At 31.6% G+C, this 22,975-nt stretch overlaps 1 protein-coding gene across 5 annotated transcripts in view; it reads right to left on the bottom strand.

Moving 5' to 3' along the window:
* Positions 1–829: 829 nt before the first annotated feature.
* Positions 830–22,975, bottom strand: part of LOC145255841 (phosphatidylinositol 4-kinase alpha-like) — a 272,694-nt gene continuing 250,548 nt past the window's right edge. For all 5 annotated transcript variants that reach the window (XM_080114579.1, XM_080114575.1, XM_080114578.1 and 2 more), the window contains 8 exons: positions 22,517–22,587; positions 21,232–21,304; positions 19,627–19,786; positions 11,998–12,102; positions 9,057–9,182; positions 8,262–8,382; positions 5,175–5,334; positions 830–1,834 (listed from right to left, as the gene is read on the bottom strand). In XM_080114579.1, coding sequence (XP_079970705.1) covers positions 1,609–1,834; positions 5,175–5,334; positions 8,262–8,382; positions 9,057–9,182; positions 11,998–12,102; positions 19,627–19,786; positions 21,232–21,304; positions 22,517–22,587 — 1,042 coding nt within the window. In that variant the 3' untranslated portion in view covers positions 830–1,608. The remainder of the gene's footprint in view (positions 1,835–5,174; positions 5,335–8,261; positions 8,383–9,056; positions 9,183–11,997; positions 12,103–19,626; positions 19,787–21,231; positions 21,305–22,516; positions 22,588–22,975) is intronic.

The following is a 22,975-nucleotide window of genomic DNA, read 5'->3' as shown; positions in this document are numbered from 1 at the left end:
AAACTTTTATTTAAGCAATATCGCCTGAAGAGGTCTCTAGTTACTTGTAACTAGCTGAACAAATTAATGCTTACATAAAACAAATAAAAAGCATATAAAAGTTTATATTCATAAAATTCTTCCACTGTTTTTTTTTTAAATCCTCTAAAAAAAAAAAAAAAAAAAAAAAAAAAAATGATCTGTATTTTTTTATCGTGCCAGGATGACACTCAAACATAGCTTAGGAAGCCTTATCATTGCATCATTTGAAGTCATATTACTCAGATGTTAAGTGCCTATTATATTTTGAACAATATTTCTAGATGAAATCTCTTTTTCAAGTGAACTGAACAATTTTTTGTTGTTTCTTAATGTTTTCTTAATATTCAAAATATGCATTGATAAAGCTTTCTTAAAATGCAATTTTCAAAATGCCTCCAAGAAACCTTAACATTTCATTATGCACACAAATATAAATGCATATGGAAAATATTAATACTAGATAGTATTGATATCTTTTTCAGATTTTTTAATCTTTCTCATATACGGAATTATCTTTAACATAATATATTTCATGTATCCACATAAAATTTTATAAATAGATATTTTACGTATCATTTTTTCAGTATTTACTTTAACAGTGCTCAACACACGAGTAGAGCCCAATAGTAATTCATGAAAATATAAAGCAATTAAGCTACACAGAATTTTTTATTTCTTCATTATGAGGATTAAACGCAGATAATTCTGTGTAACTTAATTATATTTTTAAATCTTAAATCTTATGCTAAAAGATAATTGAAAAAAAAAAAATGAATTAAACACAGGAAAAATAAAAACAAACAAGATATTGACCAGTTTCGTTCAGATCAATGAACGTTTTTATTTTTTTCTGCGTTTAAATTTTGTTGTCCATTTTGCGTGTACTATTTTCTGTCTCCACAACATTTTATGAGATATTGCATATCTTATATCATGAGATATTGCATATCTTATATCATGAGATATTGCATATCTTATATCGTTCCTATACATGTCTAAAGTCACAATGTATATCCAAAATATCTACATATATACAGGTTGCTATACATATATACACACACAGATGCACACATATGTATATATACATATATTAGCTGCTGGCACATATGGAAAACTATTATATACATATATTTTTACCATTTTTTCATATGAAATCCACAAAGCCAGACAGATAAATTTGAAAATTCAAGAAACAAGACAATAATTTTTTAAATCATGATCCCCACCCCCCAGCAAATCCATGATAAATCCACAAGTCATCAAGTACATTTAACTTTTTTTTTTTTTTTTTTTTTTACTGTCAACGATTTTCACAAATTTGCTATGAAATTAGCAAATTTGTGAGACATAATTCTCAATCCTTGTCTGCTAGAGACATTGCAAGTCGGGGATTAACCCCTGCCCGAGGGGTCACTCAGATGTTTACGAGTGTCGGTCAGTCTGTCTCAGTGGGTGGATGTCAGGCCTACCAGCAGGGTCGACATGACCGACCAAAGCACGAGACTTTCTCGGCATTGTTCAGATACCTCGTCACATTTGAAACGGGACAAGTAAAATGTCCGGAGCACTGTTCGGCCCGCTCGATTTTCAGTACGGGATTTTGTTCTGATAATACTGCAACATGTCGTAAGTCTTGCCTCGCCAATTGAGGTAACAATCACGGACAATCTTCAAGATGAAATTAGCAGCTTCTCGTTCGTTAGCTTGGGGCGCGAATCGACTGCGGAGTAACTTGATCGTTTGTCCTCGAAAGCAAGGAAGTCCTGTATCCAACATAAGGGAGACTAAAGACACTACAGCCTCTTGATACGGCCTGAAAAAAGAAAAGAGAAAGAAACACAAATACAATTTAATATAGTTGAACATGGTGGGTTTCCTATAACGTGCTAGAAAATTACATGTGAGTATTCTATATCTTTACCAAGCCACTATTCGAAAAGGTCGAAAAAAGAGTCGTCCTGGATTATCGAAAACCTCCAAACTCTAACCCTTGCCCCATTGCCACAATGTTGCATCCCTGTGCAGGTTTTACAAGCATTTTAATGGAATGCGCTCCAACAAACTCATTGCATCTGTACGCCCTTGACAACCACATCTCCAACAAACCCGTCTAGCAGCAAACTCTCACCCCTTCACTGTTAAGATTCCTAGATGCAGGAAATTCTTCTATTTTAATAGTCTCTTCCCTCAGATTGTTAGACTTTAGAATTTCCCCACCTACTTGCTTGACTGTACTAACATGCATAAATTTAAATGTAATGTGAACAAACATCTCACTTCTCAACTCCCTACACACTGTCCCTGTAGACATGGTCCTAAAAAGTAACCCCTTACATCCAAGTGACAATATGGCTTATTTGTAATGAACTAGCATTTAAAAAAAATGTTAATATGATTAGAAACTTTACAAGAATGGATTTGGTTAAACCATTTTTATATTCATATGTTGAAAGGCATCAGAATCTTGTGACAAAATTTACTAAGCATTCAAAAACATTCAAAAACATTCAAAATGCTGAGAGAGGGATGAAAAAAAAAGAAAAAAGTAAAAAAAAGAAAGAGAAATAAAGTAAAAGAAAGAAAGTAAAAGAAAGAAAGTAAAAGAAAGAAAAAAAATCTAAAGAAAAAAGAAAGAAACGAGTAAAACAAATGAAAAAGAAAAACAAGAGAAAGAAAAGGAAAATAAAGAAAAAAGGAAAAAAAAAAAAAAAGAAAACAGGGAAAAAGAAAAAGAAAGGAAAAAGAAAAAGTTTCTTTAATAAATCAGTTTTATTTCTATAAAAGTATTTAATTTAAGGAAATATAATACAGGGATGTAACAGTTAAACACAAGTCGAATCAAATAAAAATACATAACATTGGAATAATCTATGCAACGTTTTACCAATACAATATCTTTTTATACTTTTAACATTGCATTGTGTACTTGCATGTGGCGGCTACGGCATGTACGTTTGAACTAAAATCGAACATAATTGTCCTGATATATGATAAAGAACTTGACGACACATGCATATCGAATTAATAAAAAGGTGAATCTGTATAGCTAATTCCATCGTTATTTGTTCCACATTGTGTTGATTCGTTACACATCTGCATTGCATTATTGTCTATAAATTCATATACATGCTAAACAATGCTTTAAGCAAACTACATTAACTTCATATTTCTTACGCTTTTGTTGTTTATGGAGCATCCTATTGGTTGCCAGGCATTCACCCACTATCTCATACATTCCCACCAAGAGATCTTTTTAAGATTTAAGACTCTACCTGCTCCTTTAAGTGCAATTGTTTGAATCTCTCTTGCACTTGGTTCACAGAGTATATTTGCCAGGTAATTCTTGAAATTCTTTCTTATCCCTATAATTGTTGGAAAGATGGAGATCTTCCTAAGATTTCAATTTCTTTTCATCTCATACTCAAGATTTTGGTATCTTCTCCCTCTCAGCTCTGTTTAAGCCAATATCGTTAGGGACACCGACTTCAACTAGGGTTGCTACTCTCTCTTTCTCGTTCCATATCACCATGTCAGATTTTATGGCTCCGTTTTCTAGCTATGTAGCTGTCGGAATTGCATAATCATAGTGGATGGTGTAGAACTTATTTCCAACTGCACATTCGATCCACACGTGTTGGCCAAAACACACACACACATATATATATATATATATATATAGGAGCAAACAGTTAATAAAACATGTTAAAAAACACTTTGAAAAAGAATCTGAAAAGGAAACACTTGATAAGTGGATAGTCCTTAATCCACGGAGTTTATTTTATATATATATATATATATATATATATATTTATATGATAGCGTGTTAGTTTATTATATATATATATATATATATATATATATTAATATGATAGCGTGTGTGTTATTTTGTGTGTCATGCTTACATCTTTTTTCTTCAGAGTGACTGTTGTTTAATTGTTATGACATTCCGTTTCTTGTAATAGATAATTTTATCAAGAATTCTTCATAAGTTTGGATTTCATTTTCGATTATAGCTGAAGGAACTCAAATTATATATATATATATATCTATACATACATATATATATATATATATATATTTTTTTTTTTCTTCTTCATAAACTTTGGTTTCAGTTTCAATTCAAGCTAATGCACCCAAGTCATGGATATATTTTTAAAATTTTAAAAATCACAAATTTATCATATATAAGAATCGATAGAAAATTAACTATAATAATATATATGAAATCTGTATAAATTTAAATATCATATCTATGTGTATTTTATGACTGGGCTATGCCAGGCATTCCTACTAGCTTAGATAAATAGTTTTGCAGTTTTAACAAAAGAGCACAATAATATCAAGGTATCTCCATTTATGCTGAGCATCCACAAAATGCCAACATCAATATATTACATATGAAAAAGAAAATGTGGAATTTCCTCAGGTCCCAATTGTATATATATATATATATATATATATATATATATATATATATATACACACACATACACACTATATCAGACACAATTGATTGAAGATAAAAAAAAATGTTCCAAAATTCACCCATCTTAAAAAACAAAAAGAAAGAAAAATCTGTCTTACGGACCTGTGACAAAATGTAAACATCATATTCAAAAAATCATATAAATTGGTCAAGTAGATTTATTTTTAAATAAGAAAATCAAATTTTAACCTAAAAAATAGCTGCCTTGGTTGCCATTTTGAAATCTAAAAAAAAAAATAACACAAATTGATAAAGTGGTTTATTTTCAAACAAGAAAATCAAATTTTATGAGTAACCAAAGAGTGGCTTTCTTGTTAGCCATTTTGAAAATAATCTAAAAAAAAATAATAACTCAAGAATAATTCAAAATTGCAAGATTTATATTGTGATGCCTATGCATTCCCATTAATTGCTTCAAAATGATTTTCTTTATAAAAATAAAACTACTTGATCAACTTATGTGATTTTTGGAATGGTATTTTCGTTTTGTTACGTATACGTTGTATAGATCAAATTTTTCATTTTCGGTTTCTAATAAAATGAGAATTCTGGACAAGAATCTAAACTGGAATCAAATAAAAATAATGTCCATTTTGTTTCAATATATATATATATATATATATAGGAATAAATGAAATAGAAAGCCAAGAAGAACCGATGGCTTTACCTGATGGCAAGGTAACCCTGGACACAGAGTTCCATAAACCACTGGAATGGCGGCGCTTCCATTTTGCCTCCCATGATCATCACCATCTCATCAGTTAGTTTGATGTCCGGTTCCCAACCAAGATTGCCACCGGGTGAACTTTCAAACATGAACCCAAAATCTGGAAGACAAAATAACAGAATTGGAAATGTTAATACCGCAAAAGAGAATGTAACAAAAGACCTTTTCTTTTGATTCATTCAGCAGAACGGTTAGAACGTTCCCTTCAGGAGACTAGAGTTAATTTCTCAGCCAAGTCATATCAAAGAATACCCCCCCCCCCAAAAAAATTTCTTTGGCATTGTACCAGATACTAACCTGGCTGGTATCTGGGGGTGCGTTTAACTCACGGGGTGAGATACGCCCCTGAATCAAGACAAAACTACCGTCTTTACTTGTCTCCCCGAGATTATCACGAGTCTACACAAACATTTGAACAGTTATATTTATGTCTAGGGGTGATAAGAATGAAGGCACCAGACTCATTCAAATAAAATATATTAAATCTCTTTGAAATTTTTAATCATAGCTTTTTTTGTCTTGACGTGAAAACAGAACTACGCTCTTCTGATCCTGTCTGGATTAATACTGTCAATCTTTACTTGGAATTTGTTACAATTCAAAGCTTCTGACTGGATTGATGCTGCCAACTTTTTGCTAAACTCATTTAATCGTCGAATATTCACGATTGGATAATTTCCTATTCTCTATGATAGTTATTTCGTTTGCCATCTTGTTTTTTGGATCATTTTCTATTACAAAAATGACTCCCCATTCAAGAAGAGTACTTAATGTTGCCTTGCTAAATACTCATTGGAAAGATAAATAAAACAGAGGAAATAGTGGCGCCCTCCTTTACATCTTGGTGAAGCAGTCAATAAAAAGAAAACCTTTGGGTTGTCCCCGACTACAGTTGATTCATTTATCTTATTTTTATTGGATACTGATCGAACACTGTTCAGATTACTTTATATTACCCTTAGATGATTTTCTATCAAAGATACAAGATAAATCAATCTGAGTGTTAGTAACGAGATAAATGACTCAAAGATAATTGAAGTGATAGCTCTCAAAATATTGAAAAATATCTTGCAAGCCAAGAATATAGCTAAAAGTTCCAGCGTGAGTAGGGTTTTTTCTTGAGGAACCACCTTGGCTTTTGCAAAAGTCAAAAACCATTCCTTCCTTTGTTTAGCATGCAGAGAAAAGCCATTAGCCTCTTTTGAAATACATCACAAGAACACAAAAATTGAGCAAGAATACTTTCCCTTAAGGCCATTCTAGGGAACTTCACTTCACTGAATCAACTTGCTAATAACCTCCAATCATCATGAATTTCCTCTGAAACTTTCTGATCACAAGACAACTTTACTTTCCACAATTTACTGACAAGAATTTTTCCCGGAATAGTAACAAGAAAACATAAGGACAAAGGATCATAGATCTTGGAAAATTGTGCTAAAATATTGCGATTTGTGTCAGCATAAGGAATGACCACTGTTGGCACAAGGCCTACTGAACCTTGTTGAGGAAAACAAACATATCCCAGCATTTTTTTCAATGTAGGAAAAGGGAAAGAAAGCACTTTCATCCTCAGTCATTTCCTCCTGCAAACTCATTATTTGAATTACAAATTTGCAATTCAAATCCAGCTCCTTTCAGCTGGTCATGAACAGAACGATAGACCTGAGCAATTCAAAAATCACTAATGTCGTGACCATATTATCAACGTAAAAATTATTGGATAGAACAGCAGATGCTTCATCATAAGTGAACCAATCAACAGGATATTTGAGCATGAAACTCAAGATCAATGGACTGGCATTAAAGCCAAACACAGATTTATACCCAAACGTACACAGATGATCGTCATACTTCCCCAAAAAGAACAAAATCGATGTTTGTCCTTTTCAGTCCTTAGACTTGTAAAAAGACTTTCCTGAGATTTCCCAGGAGCATATGATCATTTTTCCTGAATGCTAGTAACAAGTCGGATAGTTTGGCGGTCAAATTGACTCCAGAATATGCAGCATCATTCAAAGAAACGCCCCCCCCCCATACCTTCTAAACAATTGAAAACTGGACAAATCTTAGTGACTTCTGCAACTTGTTTAATGACCAAACAATATTTTTTGAAGTCTTGCTGGATACAAGTATGGTTCAATAATGTCAATTTTTTTAAACTCCCAGAAAACATTGATATAGTCTTCACATAGTCCCCTTTTCTCCAGAGAGTCCACCACGCTCTCCAGAATCTTCAAGGAAGGGACATAATTCAATTTCACTGGAGATATCTTCTCATCCAAAGAAGGATCAATGTGGTATCTCCCCACCTTCATAACAATAGTTTCTTTAAAACTTTAATTTTGTCCTCATCATAGGAGAACAAATCAGAATCCCTGTCTAATTCAAACAAGTCAAGAGAAAAACTCAATTCCATGTTTGGCAGTTGATTTCTCCAAACGCTCCATGCAAGTTTGGAACATGTGTGTCTGTAGGTTTAAAAATAAGTTAAATATTAAAAACATTATCATTATAGGACCCTTCTAAGAAAAGAGCGCATCCAGGTACAGTTTGGTGTTGACTTTCAAGGCGCCTTTGAAGATGTGAGGTGGCATAATGTGCCCCTCACTTGAAACCATACTATTACATTTTGAGGGTGCTAACTCATTGAAAATTGTGTCACTTTCAGACATGATAGAAGACGCCTATCTTTCTTGGGATTTGTACACAACTGACCAACTAGTAGATGGTCTGCAACAAAAAAAGGAAACCGGTTTCAAACAAAAATGGAATCATGTTTTTTTTTTTCTAGGGCGACAATTTTATTGTTCCACCCTGTAAATAAGGTGATTTTCAGACAGAAAACCGTTCATCTGGAAGGATCAAAAAGAAATGCACACAAAAGCAACCAACTGATAAGGTATGAATACAATAATTGTGGACTTTCATAATACTGGCAATTTGGGTTTCTGCATGCATGGCACAAGATTGACATGCCACATTTTTACAAGTGCCCTTCGTCTCTTCTGCGTAACTGCAACTTACCTATGTGTACAATATGACCGTCCGAATCGAGCATAATGTTGCCGTTATGTCGATCTTTGATTTGTAGAATGTAACTGATCACACTGTAGGCAGCCATGCTGACGATGAAATTGCGACGAGCCTAGAAAGAAAAATTTTATCAATTAACCAAATACACCAACATCTTTAACGGAAGTTAATTTGACTGGCAAAATCTTTTAAAATGTTTTCAAATTCAAGCTGGCTGTAATCATAAAAAGGCCTTTCTTTATCCATAATAGTTAACGCTTATCATTCAATGTGTTTTTTCAAATAAACATAGAATTCTTAAACAGTTTTATAATTTGTTAAGTCAATTGCAATTCTAACAAGATTAGGCCTGGGAAGTGCAAAAAAAAAATGATTATTTATTACTACTGCATTTGTTGATATCTGAAGTCGAACCTATGCTATTACTATCTTGTTATGCTCTAGGAAAGGGAGGCAAAGTAATATTATAGAGACGCTGACTTTGAGTTAGTGATATCGGAACCTATTTGACGAATTCAGTTAATTGAAAGTAATTATAGTTTCAAAAGTTTAAAACTGTGCAGATCGATAGTAAATTAAATTTTCTATCATTTGGTCAAATTTATTTTTTTTATTAAATTTTTTATTTTCAATTTCTCAGCTGTTAACTATACAACACTTTTACCCTTTTTCAAGATTAGAACTTTGTTTTAAATCTCATAATTTAGATTTGAATGTCACAAGTTTAAAAAATCTGGACTCCAGAAGAAAACCCATCACCTTAACCCGACGACAGCAGAGACTTACCATTTGAAACTCTGACGTGTCTTCATCACCATATTTGCTGATAAAGTATTGATACATGTCGATATCCGTTTGTCGTCCGATTTGATCTCTTGACTTTGCATTTGGGACACATTCGATGACGCCACACTAAAATGGAAAATTTGGATGAATAAAAGTATTACATTTAAAGTGCTCAATGTTATCAAAAAAATACATAACAGAGCTGGCACAATTCTGAAAATTTAAGCAAAGTTCAAGTCACAACAATAATCTAAACTATAGAAAGATATGATGTTTCTTTTAGGATCTTGAAACCTAGTGTAATATTGAGAATTGTACAATTCATTATTAGAGCTGTGACAACAGAATATTCTTTTCATTCTTTTGACTCTCGGGTGTATATCCGATACAGTTAGACACACTTAATCAACTGAGAACCAAATCCGTCTACATAAAAACATATAAGATATAAACGGATATATACTCAAGAGTCAAAACATTGAAAAGAATACACTGTTGTCACAGCCCTACTCATCTCAACTTTGCAATTTTGTAGCTTTTTCACCATCTGCAAGAGCAATTTTATATTCATTTAAGTTGTATTGAACTTCTTTTCCAACCAGATTATTTCTCGCTCTGAAATTACTTCTCCATTTGGATTAGTATTTTTTTTCTTCACTCTACAACTCACTTGCATGTTCCACTGGCTTCTAAATTTTGACTTTTTTTGAATTTTTTTTTTTTTAAATTTCCTTTGCTTTTCGGATTTACCATCGAGTGAGTCTTTATGCATGCTGGGATTTTTTTAATTCCAGTTTATTTCTGCTTTTTTTCTCCATTTCTTCCACATGTTTTTAACTGACATGAACACATTTTTTGCAATTTATGACTAACCATCATAAATTGCTGCTTCATTTAATGCCGTAATCAGCAAATTTTTGCTTTGCTAAAATAATGATCTGCTAATTTCTTTCTGTCCGTTGATGAGAAGAATAACAAGAATCATATTCTTTGAAACTCCGTGGAATAAGAATCTTTGAAAATTGTTTTTGGAGTATTTGATTGTAAATTTTAATTTAGTCTTGATTTCTTTTCCTTTATATATATAGATATATACACAGTAAGTACTAATTAAATTATAAATTAAAAGATTTTAAAAACTGGCATTAAGTGATAGGTACTTTTTTTACTACTTTAATAGCATTATTTTTGGAGGTATATATTTATATGTGTATATGTTTATATATTTATATGCGTATATGTGCATATGTTTGTATATGTATTTATATACAAGTGAAAGAAAATTAAAACTGTAAGTTGAAGTTTACAATCAAAATTCGATTGAATACTCCAAAAATCCATTTACAAAGTCCTAAAGTCGGAATAAGGACTTTGTAAATTGATCTTTGGAGTATTCAGTCGAACAATAAATTTAGATTGTAAATTTCACCTTACAGTTTTAATTTTCTTTTTCTTATCATAAGCTCTACTATCTATTGAGTATTGAGCTTTTTTATTTGTTTGGGATTAAATTATCTATATATAAATACTGTTATTTATATTAGTTTGAAGTTTACCATTGCATATATCAGGCAAACACTACATCCCTTTAATTTCATTACTGTATTTATATATATATATAAATAAATTACAATAAGTTTACCAAGGTAATCAAAATGGTAAACTTAAAATATATTATAAATATTAAAGAGTTAATATTTACAAGTAAAATAAACTCAGCCAGATGTAAAAGCTCAATAAAACCGAAAAGGAAATAGAGCTTATAATATAGAGCATATATATATATATATATATATATATATATATAATAAGCTTATAATATAAAGAATATATATATATATATGTGACTGTGTATGCATATTTTTGTAGAATTTATATTTTTAGTAAATACTGATTAGATCTTAAATGAAAGATAAATGATCATTAAGAATTTTGGAACACAGCTTCTAGATGTGAGGGTGGATAATGTGGGATGTATTTAGTTTTATACAAAGAGAACAAATAATGAGTGGAAGCTCTTAGCAAAAATTCAGGTAGCTTCAAATTTTGTAAAATTTTAATAGATATTATCAATGAAACAGACATGAATTAATATTCCCATATTTTTAAGGGGCATAATATGGACATAAACATTGAAATATTTCGGATTTGCATTAAATTTGATTTCTAGTTTAACACATGAATGAAGCAAAATTTCTTGAATTTAAATTTCTCCTTAAGCTTAATCCATATATTTTAGACATTTTCTAGGATGAAAATCATGTAACGAATTTTAATCAAAATTGGAATAAGGATGCTAGAAATAAGGTTTAATATCGTTATATTTTGATTTTAATTTTCGTAAAAAGATAAGTGGTGCAAAACTATATCATTATTGGAATCCTTTGAGATAAGTAATTTATTTATTTATTTGTTTATTTATTTGTTTATTTATTTATTTGTTTATTTTTTTGTTTATTTATTTATTTATTTATTTGCTTGTTTATTTGTTTATTTATTTATTTGTGGACTATTATCTTCATAGTTGTTGCTTCACAACATTTTTGCCAATTTATCCTCTGGCCTTCTTCAGGTGGTTGTTAACCGTGATGGGATAGGAATGTCGAGTCTTAATTGTATTCTCAGCAATTACTGCCTTTCATAGTTGTCGTCATCTCGATTTTAACCAACTAATTCTCTGGCCGGCTTTGGGTAGGATTGAAACTGCTATCTCCAGACAATGCTCACCTGGAATCATAGAGATTCAACACCTCTATCCACTGTACCATGGGCCCTGAACAACAACTACGAAGATGAGGATAATGGTCCGCAAACAAATAAATATGGTGCAAAACTTTTTCCTTTGAAGAATTCATCTTTCACGCATTTTTTTTTTCATCAGCATTATACAAAGTAATTGCAGCCATGGTTAGAGTAAATAAAAAAGAGAAAGATACTTTACCCCCGGGTTTGTTGCTACCACCCGGTATGGTTTGAGGTAGAGTTCAAGACCAGCTAATTCAAAGATATTCTTGAACATGGAAATAACTTGCAATGCAAGCATATCCTAAAAACAGAAAAAAAAAATTTTTGTTACATTTTATTTTTAGAGGACGATTAAATGGACTAAAAAAATTTTTTAAATTCATAAATCAACAAAGTTTTCCCAACCAAAACAATTTCTAATGTGTATAAACGATAACAAAAGTTTAGAGTTTTTATCATATACTTTGTTCAAAAACAAAAGCCTGTCTTCTCAAACAGAAAAAAACAAAATGTATTTTCATCATGTGACTTTGACAAGATGTGTCAACTGTCTTCCAATTCTGTCATGTATTAATTTGTATATATATTTAAAACTCATTGCCTCCATTTTTTTCAAAGTGCATCTCTTTCAAGACGCAAGGTTGCAGGATGATGCAAGCCAAATAATTGCATTTTTTCTGTACCATAGTTATATATATATATATATATATATATATATATACATAAAGCCAGGAGTTTTCGCATAAAATTGCTACAACTGTTTCACATTGCTATTTTGCAACGAAGGTCCGAACGGTGTTTGGGACGAGAAATGCTTTCCCCTCCTTTCGAAAGGATGGTATCCCTACCACTCAATATAATATGGTTGTTTACCGATTTAACGGTCAGTGTGAAGCTGACTACGTGGGCCATATCATTCAACGTTTGGAGGTTAGAATTTCCCAACATGTCCCCCCTTCGATACGTAGGCACAAAAAAAGGCCAATATCCGGGCGTTTACCAACTCATAGGTCGTCCATTGGTGAACATTCATTAGAGTGCCAAATTTGCACTGACGGATACACGGATGAAACTTTCTCGGTTTTACACAGAGCGCGCTCGAAAATTCACTTAAAAATTCTCAAGGCTGTATACATTAATTTGCGCCAACCATCTCTGTAAGCAAAGAGAGTATACCCATAATTTAGAACTTATGGGTATTCGCTATTCTTTTTTTTTTTACCCTCACTATTAATTTATGGGCTTTTTGACCACGTTTTTAAACAATGTTTTCTCCCCTGCTGCCAACGTATATCTTGAAAAGGGTTGGCTGAGAGACGTCTAGATAGTTTTTTTTTCTTGCCCCACCCCTTGTTTATCCTCTTTATCTAATGTAGACTTAGGAGAAATATTTTTAGAAGTGTATTTTGGTCTTTTGAAAGTTTCTTTTTAATGGTTTATGTTTAAACTACAAAAAAAAAAACCCTCAGTAATTAATTATGGCACTACGTTCGGTGTTCTTTAAAAGTTATATATATATAGAGAGAGAGAGAGAGAGAGAGAGAGAGAGAGAAACTGATAAAAATAGCTGCAAAAGGATCAAAATTAAAGAAAATTGGAACTTGGCAGGCATAAGTCGACTTAAAATATTCTTGTAGACATACACAAATATACATTTACACATTAATATAGGTTCATTTTTAACTATTTCTTATTCATTTGATGATAGCTCAAATGGTAACGACTAAGGCTGGATTGCTAAATGTTTTGGTTTTGATTCTAGCAAATGACACCCTCAAGTCATTTTTCTTTTAAACTTTTGAAATCACTACAGGGTAAAACGATAAAAATGTTGCCCTAAAGAAAACAACACTACAGCTTTATTTTAAAACTTTTATTGAAAAAATCAATTCGGGTAACTTGATTATGTAGTAGAGCTGAATTCTAGTCAATGTAGCCTCAATCACTGCCTTAATACAGGTTCGGAACTGAGAGCATGTCTTTTTCACAAGTGCTGGCAGGAGCTTGACAAATACGAGGGTTGTGCAATAAGTAATGCCCCTGACTCACTTCCAGTTGTCTGATCTAGCTGAAATTTTGCATGTGCAATGATTTATATCTCTACGGGTTATGTAGCAAATTACAGCTCTGAACTAATTGTGGTTTCTGTTTTACAGGTATTTGAACTGAGTTAGGTGTGAAATGGAGCCTGTTGAATGTCGAGCAGTGATCTGGTTTTTGTATTTGAAAGGAAGCACACCACAGGAGACTTTTGATGAAATGAAAGAAACTTATGGTGATAATGCCCCATCATATGACCTTATAAAACGCTGGCATCATGAATTCAAACATGACCGGAAGTCTGTGGAAACAGCTCCCAGACCTGGCCGCCCCCTCCCCCTTCTGCCATTGATGAGGCATCTGTCCAAGTTGAGGCTGCCATTTTGGAAGATCAGCGCATTAGTATTCGCCAAATAACCCAAGATGTCAAGATTAGTACAGGGTCTGTGGAAACTATCATTCATGACCATTTGCATATGCATAAGGTGTCTGCCAGATGGATTCCCAGGTTGCTCACACCATTCCAGAAGCGAGAATGCGTCGAGTGCTTGAGGATGAATTTGGAGATGTGCCAAGAAGATGAGTCAAAGTTTTTCAAAAGACTGATTACACAAGATGAAACCTGGGTCCATCACTAGGATTCAGAAACCAAAGCCCAGTCAATGCAGTGGAAGCACTTGGACTCACCACTTCCAAAGAAGGCAAGGGTGCAGTCCTCCACTGGCAAGGTCATGCTCACAGTCTTCTGGGACCAGGATGGAGTAGTGATGACAGATTTCCTGGCAAAGGGTACCACAATTACAGGAGCCTATTATGCTTCACTTTTGAGGAAATTAAGGGAAGCTATCAAAATCAAGAGGCGGGGCAAGATCAGCAAAGGTACCCTCCTCCTGCAGGACAACGCTCCGGTCCACAACTCGCATGTTGCCAGATCAGAAGCACGGGTGTATGGTTATGAAATCCTCCCTACTCTCCTGACCTTGCACCCTCTGACTTTCACCTCTTCCCAGCCATGAAGTTGTTTTTGAAAGGAAAGCGTTTCCCAAATGATGCAGCCTAGATTTCTGAAGTCACGTCATGGTTGGAGGACCAACCTGCGGTGTTCTACAAAAACAGTCTCCAGAGCTGCATCAAACGATGGGAGAAATGCATAACTTTGGGTGGTTCCTATGTAGAGAAAGACTAATAACTGTGTCAAGTTTCGTTGCTCTACGGCTATGGGAAGTGGGTCAGGGGCATTACTTATTGCACGCCCCTCGTACTCAGTGGATAGTGGCGATCAGGCTGGCTTTGGTGTTGTGAAAGGTCAGTTGGTGATGTCAACGTATGACCAAACGAAATAGTCCAGTGGGGGAAGGCCGGGGGCAGTGAGAAAATGGTAAAAAGTTGTAGCACTCTTCTGAAGCTAAGCCTGGGTCTGTTTGGACTTATGAGCCGATGCAGAGTCCTGCTGCCACATCCAGGTTCTCACTTGATTGCATCAGGGTATCACCACCCTCTCCAGCACATCCAGGTACACTTAGTGTTGACTTTCAAGCTGACTATGAAAATGTGAGGTAGCATGGTGTAGCCCTCACTTGACACCACACCAAAGACCATAATCGTGGCCGGAAACTTTGTTTTCATCACCCTGGGCATGTCCCTGTAATTCATGGCAATCCAGCGATGCATTTTTAGGGTGCTGGCAATGGTCCTCTTGACATAACTTGGATTGGTAGAGAGTTATACAGCAGCACATCTCCAATCTCGCTCGTTGAACATTGTGTCACTTTCAGACATGATAGAAGGCTCCTATCGCTCTTGAGGTGTGTACACAACTAATCAATTAGTAAATGGTCTGCAATAAAAAAACAAAATTGTTTTTTATCAAACAGAAATGGAATCATGTCGTCTTTTCTAGGGCGATAATTTTACCGTTCCACCCTGTACTATATATTGGGTAAAATATAATAATCAATAGAGAATTGGCTCTATAATACGAAATCTGCATTAATTAAAATTAATTAAAATACCATATTTAAGCGTATTTTACAACTAGGCAAGTGGAGTGTTAGTGTATATATGATAACCTTAATCAACACTAAGACTCCTGATTCAGTGGAAATAAAAGATCTGAACGTCGATTTTTATCATTTTTTTTTTTGTTGTTTTAGTATAATTGAATTGAATTTAGTTTCTTGTTCAGAATTCTTCATACATTAAAAAACAAAGAATAGTCTGTACGATGCATGTATTGGTGACAAAACGAAAATATCATATTCCAAAAATCATGCGAATTGTTCCGGTAGTTTTATTTTTAAATAAGAAAATCACATTTTATGAATAACCAAAGAGTTATTTTCTTACCTGCCATTTTGAAAACAATCTCAAAAAGCAAAGGGAGATGACCCAACAATAATTCAAACTTGTGAGATTTAGGTGGCAATGATTATGAATTCCCAGGACCACCTTTTAGTAGTAGTAATAACATTTGTCAACATCTAATGAACAAATTTGATTGAGTAGTTTTTAAGCATATAACTTAGAAATTATTTAATAAGTTATTTTTGGGCTTCTCAAACCTCACCATAATTTAACAGAGACCAACAAAGAACCATTAATATCGGCCGATAGTGATTATATAATAAATAAATATCACATCTGTTGTGATATACAAATTACAAATTTCGTTATGATCCAGAATTTTCCCCCATCTATGAAAATACAAAAATAAAGAAAATTCTGTATGATGTACGTACTGTGATGAAACAAAAATATTATATTTCAAAAATCATGTAAATTGATCAAGTAATTTCATTTTTATAAAGAAAACCATTTTTAAGCAATTAATGGGAATTCGTAGGCATTACAACATAAATCTATTAAGTATATATTGTTGAGTTTTCTCCCTTGTTTCTTGAGATTTTGAAGCCGATAAAATCTGATTTTCTTATTAAAAAAAAAAAAAAAACGAAAACTTGATCAATTTACTTGATTTTTGGAATATATTTTTTGTTTCGTGATGAAATTATTATATCGATTTTTTAATTTATTCTGCCCTTAACTCATCAAAAGAAAAAGAGTTTATCAACTTTCAAAGAAAATAAAGAAATATGGGCACGATTACAAAATCTAAAATTGGAAGAGAATTTGCAATTAAAATTCAAACGTGGCGTAAAAAATTGAAAAACAATTGCAACTTCTCTTCCAATTTCGGATTTTGTAATCATACCTATATTCCTTTATTTTCTTTTAAAGTTGATGAGTTTATTTTCTTCTGATGATTTAAGGGCGGAATAAATTAAAAAATTAACATCATAATTACATAAATGATTCTGCGCTAAAAAACAGGTGTTGTCAAGAATTGTACTTTTCAACATACTTCAAGAGATAAACAGTAAAATAGTCAACATCTTGAAATTTGGAATATAGACTTTTGTTGTTTGTTTATATATGCTCTGTAGTTACATTGGGCTTCATAAGTTAAAGGATTTGTATAAATAAAAGGTGAAATATAATTAAACAAACATATTTCCCTATAAGCATATATATTACAATAGAAAAATGCGAGCATGAAAAGTAATATGGTTAAGCTCGAATATGGAAAAGTAAAAGACTAGTTGTTCAAACTGGAAAAGAAAAGGACAAGATATTCTAGTAAAAAATATAAATTTATAACTTAAAATATTGCAGTATTAAGAATTGATTATATAATGTTATAAATTGAATTTAAAAAAAAATGTTAATGCTGCAATATTTTAAGTTATAAATTTATTATATTTTTTACTAGAATATTTTGTCCTTTTCTTTTCCAGTTTTAACAACTAGTCCTTTACTTTTCCATGTTTAAGCTTAACCATATTACTTTTCATTGTAATCCATGCTTTTTTCAAGCTTCCAGTAAATTCGGTTGTTCTAGGTTTAATTTCAATCTTATTTTTTTTGCCCCCACAAACATAACATACACATATGTAATAACAATGTACGGCACTCGTCTGCTTTCAATAAAATCCCCCCCAATTATCTCCCTTTCATTCTGTCTGTTTCACTTGTTACTTCTCTTTTCATGAGAGCGCTGAATTGGTAGCAACAGTAGTCACTGAAGTAACATGGTTGCTATGGAAACCAGTCATTACAAACATCGCTCACCTCCTTATGTTTTTTTTTTTATGATTTTAAACATCAGTAAATTCATCATAACTTTGGTTTTACGGAACTAAAATTGAACATTTTTTTTTCATAATATAGCTGAAAAGGTGATCTATAAACTGTAATAATTGTTTGAAATTTCGTTGAAAAATGAGTGAGCGGTGAAGCTTTAAAGCAGTTCTAAATGAGTAAAACTGCCACTTAGCCTACCGTGTATGAATGATAAGACAATTCTAGACAAGATAAAATAAATATATGGGCAGTTCAAAAAGGAAAAACATCAATAGGAGGAAGGTATAAAAATGCTTTTTATACCAAGACATTTCAAAGTATAATGCTTTTCATCTGAAGAAGAGAAAGGAACTAGGTTACAAATACAGGGAAATGTGACATCTAGCTTGAGGTCAATTAAGAAAGAAATGAGATGGACGGAAGAGATTAGAAGGAGGGTAGAACAGGGAGTTAAAAGTTTCCTTAATATAAGGAGGGGACTATATAGGCTAACTGGGGTCATAAAATATAAAAATTAGAAGGAGGGCAAGGATCTGGAAATTTCTTTTATATCAGCTAGAAGATATAAAAGAAGCTGAAATTGGTGAATTAAGATGAGAGCATTCTAAAATAGTATCGTATGAATGTGAGGGCGGGGGGGAAAATATAAAAAAAAAAATCAGACGAGCATCTATGCAGAAATAAGTGGAAATATGCCAACAGAAACAATGTGAAGTCGCAGGTGAGGGTGTACAAGAAAGGAAAAAAAAAAAAAAGAACCTAAAAAAAAGTATAATTAAAAAATATATACATCAACTTAAAAAAAATATAATTAAAAAATATATACATCAACTTAAAAAAAAGTATAATTAAAAAATATATACATCAACTTAAAAAAAATATAATTAAAAAATATATACATCAACTTAAAAAAAAGTATAATTAAAAAATATATACATCAACCTAAAAAAAAAAAAATACAAGAAACTCAAATATACACATAAATAAAAACGTTTTAAGTCTCCATTTCAAGAATCCTTCAGTATTCTTTAATCCCTTCTCATATATATATATATATATATATATATATAGAGAGAGAGAGAGAACCTTGTGCTTAACTGTCATCACATAGAGGTCAGCCAAATGCACTTAAAAGTTAAAACAAAATTTTTCAATCAGAAAATATTTTTTTAAATAAAATTAACTTTTTTTTTTTTTTTATCGTAAAATGAAATACAATTGTATTTAATCAAATTATTTTGATAAGAAAACTTTTTGAAATACAATCAATTACATTTCTACTACTAGAAAGAAAAGAATTCTCTCCTCAGAGAAAAAAAGGAAAAGAAAATAAAAACTAAAAAAAACAGAAAAAATTAAATAGGAACATTATGATGACATTTTTTCCAGGGAGTTTATACTTTTTGCAAGAAAGAAAATATTTTTACAATTGTTTTATATGTTGGTGAATGTGTAATGATATATCTCAATGGTTAGCGAATCAGAAAAAAAAAAAAAAGGGTTTGTCAATTACTTCTTGTATTTTGTGAACACATTTTGTGCACTCATCAAAATTATGAAAGATCATTTTGCCTTCACCATCCTCGAATGAAGAAAATCAAATTTGAGAATCTGGACCATTGTGAGAGAAAGTATACAGACTTACTTGACGCACATCATCTCCCACTTTGAAGATACACGCTTGCCAATAGTTGGGATTATTCTCACTTTCAACTCCGCAGGATTCTTCAAGACCCAAACTTTCTAAATCTTTGACACCGAATTTTCTGACTGCAAATTTTGCCAAAAATGGCGCTTTGGCTGCACTGGAATGGCAGAAAGAAAAAAAAAACACAAATGAAAACATGGATTTGAAAACATCTTGATACTTTTGATTCTCAATTTTCAAACACCAAATTATGTCGGATGGTGAACGATAATTCTGAAAACCAAGAACATTCAACAACCTAGCATTATGACAATTTCTGTCACCAAATAATAAATAAGATAAAATATTAGCACTTTGAAAACACTGCTTCATATTTGAATTATTGTTTTTGTTTTTTTTGTTATAAATGATCTTTCCTGTCGGAGATATAAACTCTCATGGATAGTAATCCATAGCGATGCTAAGCAGTTACTTTAAATGTCTTAAAATTTATTTTTGCCGGTTGCTTGTGACAATAGCATATACAAATTTGAACTTTAAAAACATGACTGGGTTTCAATCTCAGGCAGAAACGTTTGTATGTCTAGCAACTCTCAAGAACTGTGATACAGCAAAACAGTCTATGGATGTTTGGTTGGTTTTGTCGTTTTGTTTTATGGCTTATCAACCCTTTTACGAATTATTTAATGCCAAATCTAGTCATTTAAAAAAAGTTTTATGCTTCAAGTCCTTAAATATTTATTCATTGCATTTGGTTTGGTTGTTTTGTAGAGGAAAATTGTGGGTTTTGCTTTTGACTTTGCAGAATGACATCAAAGTTTGGTATATTTAGTCAAGAAATCAGTATCTTCAGACAGCCTGATGTGGTAGCACCCTCCATGGATGCTTTTATATATGCACACACACACATATATACATATTTACTTCAACAGTGCTCAATAACCCTAATCTTAACACACACACACACACACATCATAGTATTTACTTTAACAGTGCTCAATGCACGAGTAGAGCTATGCAATAAGTTATGAATGAATATATATATATATATATATATATATGGCAATTAAACTACAGACTTTTCACATTTCATTCTTGTGAGGACTCATCAGGCTATACATATAATCATCCATAGACTAAGTTACATTCCAATGACCAAATGCAAAAATTAGTCCACAATCAGAAATTTGGTTTATTTTTTTTATTATTGTTATATGTTTTTATATTTTTAATCTTTTTAATTTAGGCAAATCCCATATTTTCTTCAATCAATTAATAAAATATAAGCATTTGTCAACATTTTTTCCTTTGCTCATTGGCATGCAACCAACGAGTATAAATATTCTGACTCCATCGAGCGTGTTTTTTATTTTTTAAACAATTTTTTATTCTACAAACTCGCTACTTAAGCAACAGTGTGCATTTGTTTTTCTCCCTCTTGACTTCAAGATTTTTATGTTTTTAAGTTTTCTTTAACGATAAAAATGTGATAGAGACGACAAAAGAGGCAAGGATCGAGAACGTCACTGAATGATAGTGATATATCAGACAGGAGACATTTAAAAAAAGCAACAAAAAACAATTTATGTTTTCATTTCTTACCTTTGCATAGGAGTACCTGAATTGTAGTCTATCTCCATGACGATAGCTTCAGGATTTGATGGGAGGTAAACCCCTAGGAAGATGTTCAAGAGGAGAGAAAGTGGAGAAAGTAAAATCTAAGCATTTAGAAATTATTCAATGAGACTGTTAGGATTAAGCCAACATATTTTATAGCATTTAATGATAAAGATAATTTTTTATTAAAAAAATAAAACTGAAATACATATATAATTTATGTAATGTGTGAAAAAATGTATAATTTATGTAATGTGTGAAAAAATGTATAATTTATGTAATGTGTGAAAAATGTATAATTTATGTAATGTGTGAAAAATGTATAATTTATGTAATGTGTGAAAAATGTATAATTTATGTAATGTGTGAAAAATTTTATTGAAATAAAATATTAAAAAAGACTACATATTTGAACTTTTAATAACACAATTAGTGCAAATAAAGACTAATTCTGTTATTTTTATCTGTATAGTTTTGTTAATTTTATTTAATGTTAATTTTTTATACATTGCATAAATTGTACATTTTTTCATACATTGCATAAATTATACATTTTTTCACACATTACATAAATTATACATTTTTTCACACATTACATATTTATGTAATGTGTGAAAAAATGTATAATTTATGCAATGTATGAAAAAATGTACAATTTATGCAATGTATAAAAAATTAACATTAAATAAAATTAACAAAACTATACAGATAAAAATAACAGAATTAGTCTTTATTTGCACTAATTGTGTTATTAAAAGTTCAAATATGTAGTCTTTTTGAATATTTTATTTCAATAAATCGCTTCAAAATACAAATACTGGATAACAAAAAAGTCAAGGTACTGTTTTGCCTTGTCACCAGTAGCGCCACACCGAAAATTAGTGAAGATGCTAGCTGATTATAACCATATATACATATTGGCCATTTAAAAATTAGAATTACTTAGATTTTAGATGACAGTTACCTCCTCTGGATTCAGAGTTTGAGAACTCTTCAAAATTAACAATTTTGATAAAACAGCATTCGATAAATCTTTTTTTTTTTTTACTTGTAATTATTTTTTGACTTGATCGTTTTTTGTAATTTTGACATGACATGTAAATACATACTAGGCTTTTTACTTAAAAGGCATTTTTTTTTTTTAACTATCCACTTATAATGCACAAGTACCCAATATTCATCATGGCGACACCTAGTCTAGCTATAAACCTGAATGCAAAATTTTGGAGAGAAAGAAAATTAACAAAGTGAGAAAAAAAAAAGATCTCACCCTTGGGCAATCGGATTTTGGCTAAAGCTTCAAAACAAGCTTGCTTTCTTTCCGGTCCTTTTGGATATGGCCTACAAAGAAAAACACAAAAAATAAATTTAAAACACTATATACATCAATACTCGATTGAGATGCAGTCACAAAAGACATTTATAACAAGAACTCGTTTTTTACAACAAGGAAAAAAGGATTTTTTTTTCTGTGTTCACAGTATTATATAAAATGACCATAGGCAGCATTTTTTTTTTTTTTGCAAAGAGTTCTACTCATGAAACATTACCATGGGAGTACTTCCCTACCAATTATAAATTGGTCATATTTAAGTGCAATGTCACAAAATTATGGATTACTTCAAATGTAAACACAGTTCATACCATTAATCAATGTTAGTACTTCCATAATATTCACCTATTTTTTTGACTGGCAATCATTTCTGTTGCATTATCCTTAAGTAGCTCT

Source organism: Euprymna scolopes, chromosome 31, assembly GCF_053919585.1.
Source record: "Euprymna scolopes isolate OS-2025 chromosome 31, ASM5391958v1, whole genome shotgun sequence".
Taxonomy (NCBI): domain Eukaryota; kingdom Metazoa; phylum Mollusca; class Cephalopoda; order Sepiida; family Sepiolidae; genus Euprymna; species Euprymna scolopes.
The sequence above is the reverse complement of the archived record's forward strand: the minus strand, read 5'-3'. Positions and strand labels throughout refer to the sequence as shown.